We start from the raw sequence: 8,888 nt of genomic DNA, 5'->3' as shown, positions 1-8,888 counted from the left end.
GTGAGCCATGGCCGCTGGGCCTGCGCGTCCGGAGCCTGTGCTCCGCAACGGGAGAGGCCACAACAGTGAGAGGCCCGCGTAACGCGCAAAAAAAAAAAAAAAAAAAAAAAAAAAGACAGAAGTTTGTTTCTTCTCCAGATAAATGCCAGCTAACAAATCCAGGTGGCCCAGTTTCATGGACAAATCCCCCCTCCCCGTGCCCGCAGCCTTAAGTAGGCTCCAGCCTTTTGTTTCAGGGATTTGGGTTCAGTTTACAATTGATCTTTTCCCTACAGCAAGAATGTCACTGAATCAAACTCATTACCAATTCAACTAGTGTCAGGCTTTGTTTATTTTTGACTGAAGGGAAAGCTCTTCCTAACTTTTAGAAGTCAATTTTAACTCAGGAGGAAGCAGGCTCTTTGCATCTTTCCGGTTAGATGACTGAGAGTGTGAGGTGTGGGTGGGTGGAATTTATGGAGAAACTATGAAAGCACCAAGCCCAGGGGAGAGGCTGCAGGTCCCAGGCCTCACTCTCCTTAACTCCCAAGCCCCTTCCCCTTTCCAGGCCTTGGGTTTCTCATCTGCCCAATGATTATCTCTACCAGCCCTCCTGGCACTGACATTTCAGGATTCTTGGATGGGAGGACAAGCAGAGAGTGTGTGGGGGTGTGGGTCCCCAGGGCCGCACCACCCAGGTGACAGCTGGGCCATCGTGGAGAAGTTTTCCACGGAAACGTCCAGGTGTATGAAGGTCCCAGAGGGGGGTGCGTAGAAGGAGGGGTCCTGTGACCAGAGATGGGAGGGGTGATGTGACGGGCAGGGGAGGCGAGTCTAAGAGGCCTGCACTTTCTCACCGTCGGCAGAATCCAGCCACACTCCTGCTTGTTGATCCCCACGATGTAGGGAACGGGGTGGAAATTCTTTTCAGCCAGAATCTCTTCGGGCGTCTTTGGCAGCAGCACTCCGTCAAGCACGGTGGGCAGGAAAGGAAAGCTCTGGGGAAGAGGGCAGCGTCGTGTCTGTGCTTCCCCTTCAAGTCACGCCCGCGTCCCCCTCTCCACCTGCCTGAGCTCACGGCCGGCATCGCAGACCTGCGTGCCCATGGGCGGTGGCCACACACTCAGGGTCCTAACAAAGGGGGCTAAGTCTGTGGACCCCAGGGGGCAGAACTCTGACCAGGGCCAGCAGTGGTTAGGTGATGCGGGCAAATCTTCGCTCAAATTGGTATAAACTACATAACATAATGTGTATTTAATTTGAAGAGTATGTATATCTATATGCATCTCTCCATCTATAGTCAGTTCTTGTAAGCATCTTACCTCTCTGGGGTCTCCATGTAAATCAAGCGTGAAAAATGTCTGTGAAGACAAAGGCAGAGGTGGTGGATGAGAAGACTTCCTGAGAGAAAAGCTGATCCTGTGAGCTGTGCATCAAAGGTATCAAGTCCTCCCTCCTGGTGCCACCCTGGTTGGGCTGAAAGGAAGTGGGCAGGGCACCAGCTCCCCTGGGCGTGAGCACAGGGTGGAGGTATGGGACGGGGGAGGGGAGCTCTGGAGAGGACTGTTGCTTGTGCCTGCCCTGCCCTCCACCCATCTCCTCTTCTTGTTCCTCCAGGCAAAAACACCCCAATTTTCCTTTGGGGGACTCCCTCTTCCCCAGTCTCACGCCACGATTCCAGGCATCTATATGTGACCTGAGGTGCACCATCTCCCTGAAGACAAGGATTACTTCAGGGATGGACATGTGCCCATGTCAGTTCAATAGAGTTTACCCAAAACTTTTGCTGGAATTTTTGGGAAAGAGGGTTTCTAAGCAGATAGGATGTAAGTCTAGAATACTGTTGTTGTCTAACCTCCCCAGGGGACAAATCTGCCTGCGAGTGAAGCCAACACAGAGAGGTAAAAAGCTGAGGGATAGAGACAGAGTCTTAATAATATCATATGTGCATCTGGATCCGGACATGCCTGAAGCCATCAACTCCTAGAGTTTTCAGTTAGTAACCTGAAGATTCTGTTACAACATACCCCTTTCTAGTTTTCTCGTCTTGCATTAGAACATCCTGACTCATACAAGTTCACTGAAATTCATCCCACCCCACGCTTCTCTGTGTTGTGAGTTCACCAAGATTGTGCTGATTTTATTGTGACACTGTAGCTAACAGGCCTGACCAGTATGCAGGAAGTCCCAGTAAGGGTCCCTCCATTATGGGTTGTAGCCCCGCAATCCAGGTGTGTGTGTGCGCGCGTGCACCCGCGTGTGTTATTGGGGAGAGAGGATAATCATGGAAACACTTCCAAGTGATCTCAGAAGATCTCAGAAGGATAACATGGGCTCTTAGGTTCTCTGGATTCTCCCAAAGTCACCGACTCTCCCCTTATAAGCGGATCTCTTGTGCCACATGAAGAATTGCTGAAATAAATTTACCTCTTTCCAGGCATCAGAAAACAGTTGTGTTTTTATCTTTGAACACATTGGTCACCTTATTTGAGCCTGAGAAACCAGGATCCAATGCTACATTGGACTTAACCCATGGAAACAGAGCAGAGTCCAGTGCTAGAGGCTGGCCGCTGGGGGTCCAGGAGCATCCTCAGGGGTCCAGGGTCCAGACAGAGAGGCCAGGCACTTGGGCTACTCCAATAGTTCCCACTGGCTCTAAATGTGGTGATCTCTGGGTACCTGTTGTGCTGTAGCTTCCTGTGATGACCCACTACCATAGCCATCCACCAATCCTGAAATGTCACCTTCTCTGTGAAGCATCCCTGCTTACTATAATGAATGCGTCCCCTCTCTGTATTCCCACCACACTTAATCCACTAAGTATATGGGCGTGTTTCTCCTTGAATAGTTCCTTATGAGCAGGGACTATATCCAGTTATGTCTGCATCACCCACTCTGTTACCTCCCCCCATACACTTAGCAAAGACAGATGGATGGGTGGATGGAATTAGTCAATACTTGGAGTATGGGTGAATTGGGGGGATAAGTGGATAGATGGATGATAGCTAGCAGATTAGGTGATGGATGGATCATTGATTTTAGAGAGATGGATGATGAAATACAGATATATGAATGATTGATAACAGATGAATGAATGTTACAGATGAGTTGATATTAGATTGATGAAAAGATATTGATGAATTGGATTCATTGGTGGGTGGACAGATGTATACTAAGATGATGAATGAATGGATGGATGAATAGGTGGATGGATGGCTGGATGGATGAATGGGTAGATAAACAATTATGTGAGAATCACTATTGAGGCAGACATGCAGAAAATCTAGAAAATTGGGCCACCACTGGATTATAATTGAGGTGGTTTCTAAATTAACCAAGACAATTGTGGCAACCTTTCTGAAAAGCTTTGTTCTAAATAACCCCATTCCCAAAATTCAGGATGGTAATCACCTCTGAGAATGTGTAATGTTTAATTTCTTAAAAATCTATCAGATTCCACTTATATGAATGAATCTAGGATGGGCAAATTCATAGACAGAAAGTAGATTAGAGGTTTCCAGAGACTGGGGGGGAGGGGAGAAGGTAGAGTTACTGTTTAAAGAGGTAGGGATTTTTTGTTTGGGATGATGAAAAGTTTTGGAAATAGTGGTGATGGTTGCACAATACTATGAGTGTAATTAATGCCATTGAATTGTACACTTAAAATGATTAAAATGGTAAATTGCATGCGACATATATATATTTACAATAAAGAAAATAGTCACATATAAAAAAATCTATCAGAAAAACAAGACTGGGAAAAGTAAGTTTTGATAGTCATGAGGAGTTATTACACAGTTGTTCATTATGTTATTTTTTGTCTTTGCTAACGTCTGAGATATTCCATAATAAAAAAGAAAGAAGGAAATTCCCCATTCAGATCCAGACCTCTGACACTGCTCTTGAGAGGTGAGAAACTGTCCCAGGTAGTTTTTCCAGGGCAAGGGGACAGCTGAAATGATGAAGCCTGGGGCCATGTTTACAGGACGGGGAGCTTGTGTGGCCATGAGAGTGGATGTACTCACCATCTTCAGCGTTATCTCCAAGAGCTCGTCCTCTGTCTTCTGGCGCAGGCAGTGAACAAGCACAGCTGAGGTGGTGCTTTTACACCCAGCAAAGACAGCAATTTTCTGCAGAGATCACAGGTGACAGCAGAATTCAAGAGCCCTGTCTCTTCCCTCCATCAATAAAGAGGTGTTCTGTTCCAACCTCAATTTCTAAAGTCAACACATGGTAGCAGAAGATACTCTAGACCAGTATGTCCTGGATCCCAGACGTGCCAATTATACTCCTCAGCTTCTGCTGCCTTATCTCTGTTCAAGTGGACATAATGATCTCAAAGCTGAACATCTAAAGAGAGGCAGCATGGAGTGGGGCTTAAAAGCATGGAATCCAGAATCCCACTAATTTCAAATCTCAGCTCATCCAATTAATAGCCTTTTGCCCTCAGGCTAGACACTTGCAAAGTGCAGCCAGAGGGGAAGTTGCAGAAGGAGAGAAGTCAGGCTCCATGATGGCGGGACCATGGAGAGTGCACATGGGCTGCCCAGAGCCTGGTCCAGTGTCTGACATACAATCAATGCTCAGTATGTATTTGGTGAAAAATTAAATTAAAAGGCACATGAAGAAGTAGAGGAGAGAGAGAGAGAGGGAGGGAGAGAGAGAGAGAGAGAGAGAGAGAGAGAGAGAGAGAGCGAGAGAGAGAGAGCGCAAGAATATGAGTCTTGGATTCTTCATTCTGCCAATTTCTGGTCCTGTTTAATAGCAAAATCCAGCACCATTTCTGCCACCTTTGTTTCCTTTAAATAAACTCCCCCTTCTTGACTTAAGCCTGATCAATGGGCTTCTGCTGTTAATAGCCAAAGAGTTCTGAAAAACAGTCTCAACAGTTTTTTAAATTCTTGGTGTCTTATCTCCTCTCCTCCTGCTTAGCAGTCAGTCCCTTTAAGTCTGGGTGCTGCCCCCACCCGTCCACCTAACCAACTCTCAGAGCCCAATGAAAACGCTCCACATCAATGACTCCAGCGCATACTCCTCAGCAGAGCCTCCCTGTTGCTCACACTTCCTTGGCTTCCTAACACTCTCCAAATAAAGACAAAGTCCTCACCAGGTCCTATGCAGCATGGCCCTGCTGATGGCCCCATCCTCACTTCACTCCCGGTTCTGTCTGTTCTTTCTGCTCTGGCCACAGCAGCCTTTCTCACTCTCTCTCACTTGAGATACCTGCTCCTGCCACAGGACATTTGCACAGGCTGTTCCCTCTTCCTGGATATTCTTTTCTTACCAAGTAATTTACTGCTCATCCTTCTCGCAAGAATATGAGTCTTGGATTCTTCATTCTGCCAATTTCTGGTCCTGTTTAATAGCAAAATCCAGCACCATTTCTGCCACCTTTGTTTCCTTTAAATAAACTCCCCCTTCTTGACTTAAGCCTGATCAATGGGCTTCTGCTGTTAATAGCCAAAGAGTTCTGAAAAACAGTCTCAACAGTTTTTTAAATTCTTGGTGTCTTATCTCCTCTCCTCCTGCTTAGCAGTCAGTCCCTTTAAGTCTGGGTGCTGCCCCCACCCGTCCACCTAACCAACTCTCAGAGCCCAATGAAAACGCTCCACATCAATGACTCCAGCGCATACTCCTCAGCAGAGCCTCCCTGTTGCTCACACTTCCTTGGCTTCCTAACACTCTCCAAATAAAGACAAAGTCCTCACCAGGTCCTATGCAGCATGGCCCTGCTGATGGCCCCATCCTCACTTCACTCCCGGTTCTGTCTGTTCTTTCTGCTCTGGCCACAGCAGCCTTTCTCACTCTCTCTCACTTGAGATACCTGCTCCTGCCACAGGACATTTGCACAGGCTGTTCCCTCTTCCTGGATATTCTTTTCTTACCAAGTAATTTACTGCTCATCCTTCTCATCTCAACTCATTGATCACTTTTTTTCATGAAGCCTTTCCTGATAACCTCCCCCTATCCACTGGACTAGCGCTCCTTTTGGATTCTGTTATGACATCAGGTATCTCTCCTCTATTGCTCTTGTCACAATTGATATTTTATAAGTTGTGCAATTATGTAATCATTAATCTGTCTCTTCCCTGAGAATAGAAGCTAGATGTCAGGCTGTACCAAAACTATCTGTTGAATGAATGAATGAAGCAATGAATGAATTCTCAGGAACCCACCCCAGTCACAAGCCCCCAGGGAGGAACCACTCCAGGCCCACATGGTACAAATGAGTTCACCAGACCTCAGACCCTGAGAGAGGCAAGACACAATGACAGTCCACCAGACACGTCCAGCCCAGCTCCCCTCCTTTAGGAAATATGGTCCGTGGACCATGCCTGGGGCTGGCAGTCCAGAGTCACGAGCTGGAGTCCGGCTCTGCCCTGATCACTCGCTGACCTTGGCGAGTGCTTCCGCTCTCTGCCCCACTTTGCTCAGCGGTAGAAGGTGGAGGTGGGATGAGGTGTGTCCTTGCCCTCCCTGCTCAGCCACCCTCACTTCTGTGATACTTTGAGGTTGTCAGCCGGCTCCCACAGCAAGAAAGACCCCTGACAACTCCAGGAGAGCAGAGCAAAGGGTGTGGGGACAGTCCAGTGTGAGACCTACCTTAGCTGCGGCCTTCACGTCCTTCTTGACCAGGACAGAAGTGAGGGCCACACCACTCTCAGAGATGGCCCGGTGGAAGAGATTCTTGGCCAGGGGAGACAACACCTGGGAGGAGGGTGGCGAGAAAGGGAGTTTATGCTCACGGGGAGGGGTCTTCAAGAGCTGCCCCCATCCACAGCCCTGTCCTGGGCTGTTCCCCTGGAGACCATGGGGCCTGGCTTCTGCAAGAAAACCTCAGCTGGAAGGAGCCAGGAGCAGAGGGAAGGACAAAACAGGAAGCGTGTGGCACACACTGATTATAACAATCAAAGTATCTGAAAGGCAGCTCAGCCATTCCTAGCAACACTTTAAAGCACGGTTCTGATTCCCCATTTCCATTACTTAGGATTTAGTTTAAGGAAAATGATCATGGAGGCACACAAAAATCTCTAAAATGTTCATGTTATTTATAACAGTAAAAATTGGAAATAACACAGGTTCTAATATATGACATTGGGTAAATAACGTATTTTTCATTCTTACAATGAAATACTATACTATACTCGACTATACACACAAAAAATATGAAAGAATAACTAATGGTTAGGGAAATATTTGTGTTATTAAGGAAGTTTTTTTGTTTAAAAATTCATAGATACAGATAGATAGGTACATAGATAATAGATGACAGATACATAGAAAGATAGATTCATGGAAAAAAAGACTAGAAAAATAAAACTGTCCATGGTGACAACCCCTGGCTAATGGGACTGTGGATGAACTTTTATTTTGGGGGAGTTACCTATGCTTTTCTTTTTTCTCCATTTTATAAAATAAAAACATTTTCCTCTGAATATTCAACTATGAATCCGACATATGTTTTAAAAATACAGTAATGGTGTTAATCTTCTGCTCAACTGGGAGGCAGCTGGAGGGTTTCTAACAGCTCCCAGCGCCTCTAATCTGGTTTTCCACCTTTGCTTCCCTCCGTATCTCCCTATTTCCATTCCCACATCAGGCTCCCAGGTCGTGTCTGTGTTCCATTTCCCGGGTCCCATCTCCCCTTCCATCCTCCTTCCTCTCTCTACCCCTCCTCCCCCAGCCCAGCTCCATCCTCAGTCCCAGAGACTGCTGCCCTCCTTCCTGAGCATGAACAAGCCATCAGACCTCCTCAGAGGAGGCCTCTGACCTGTTCTTAGTGTTCGCGTCCCCTTGAATTGTAGACCTGGCTTCAAGCCAAATAATGACACTCCGCCCAACTTCATGGTTGCCTCCTCTTATTCAGAATTTACACCCACCCCTACTTCCCAAGAGGAGTGAGGTGAGTACTAATGGTAAAATGATTAGGAAGGAGAGTAAGAGCTCCACCAACACAGGACAGGAGGAATGTCTCCGTTGCAGCCGTGGCTGGAGATCTGGCCCCAGGATGATAATAGCTGAGCTCTGAGCTTCCTGGGGGCCAAGGAGAGTTTGGCCGTAACTTTCCACCATCTGACGCTGCACATAGTAGGGTCAGCCTTGAATCCAGGTCTTGTAAGTAAAGGTCCCATGACTAGACTGGCTGGTCTGCAAGGGGTCCCATTGGTAGCCACATCAGGGCCAGGAACACTTACAAGAATAGAGACACTTTCCCCTCCTGCTGACTCTCCAAAGATGGTCACAGAGCCTGGATCCCCTCCGAAGTTGGCAATGTTCTCCTGGACCCAGTGCAGTGTGGCCAGCTGGTCCAAGTGACCCCAGTTCCCCTGGCTGTGTTCATCCCCTGTGCTGTGAGTAAGAGGACAGGGTGCGGTTGAGAGCAGAGATGTCACAGCAGGGCCCTCAGGACCACAGATGGGGCTGGGGGTCTGGGTGAACCTTTTGGAAAAGGCTGGGCTTCCACAGCCCTGACACTGGGGTCTTCACCTGCCTCCCATCCTGCAGCATTGTTCTGCTGTAGCGCTCTATACATCCATCCCACAACTATTTATTGAGCATCTACTATTCTATAGTTCCAAAGGGAATTCCATGCAGAAGAAACAGCACATGAAAAGGCCCCAGCATCCAGTGAACAAAAGTGTGAGTGTAGGACATACAGCTACAGAAGGCCCTGGGGGCCTCGGTAAGGATGTCAATGTCATTTTGAGTAAGTTAGGAAGCCATTGCAGGGATGACATGATTCCATTTATGTCTTAAATGATCACTTTGGCTACTGTGTGAATCAGACATGGTGTAAAATAGCAGGGTTATAAAAGTAGGTGTTGGGCTTCCCTGGTGGCGCAGTGGTTGAGAGTCCGCCTGCCGATGCAGGGGACACGGGTTCGTGCCCCGGTCCGGGAAGATCCCAC

General features: G+C 47.6%; 1 protein-coding gene across 2 annotated transcripts in view; it reads right to left on the bottom strand.

Annotated features, from left to right (window-relative positions):
* The window catches only part of LOC102990478 (liver carboxylesterase-like), a 41,170-nt gene that overhangs the window by 8,080 nt on the left and 24,202 nt on the right, over positions 1 to 8,888 (bottom strand). For both annotated transcript variants that reach the window (XM_028477851.1, XM_028477852.1), the window contains exons 6-9: positions 6,583 to 6,687; positions 4,005 to 4,109; positions 1,302 to 1,340; positions 837 to 977 (exon numbers count right to left, since the gene is read on the bottom strand). In XM_028477851.1, the coding sequence (XP_028333652.1) occupies positions 837 to 977; positions 1,302 to 1,340; positions 4,005 to 4,109; positions 6,583 to 6,687 (390 nt within the window). The remainder of the gene's footprint in view (positions 1 to 836; positions 978 to 1,301; positions 1,341 to 4,004; positions 4,110 to 6,582; positions 6,688 to 8,888) is intronic.

This window comes from Physeter macrocephalus, chromosome 17, assembly GCF_002837175.3.
Source record: "Physeter macrocephalus isolate SW-GA chromosome 17, ASM283717v5, whole genome shotgun sequence".
NCBI lineage: Eukaryota > Metazoa > Chordata > Mammalia > Artiodactyla > Physeteridae > Physeter > Physeter macrocephalus.
This window is presented reverse-complemented; position numbering and strand designations above follow the sequence as displayed.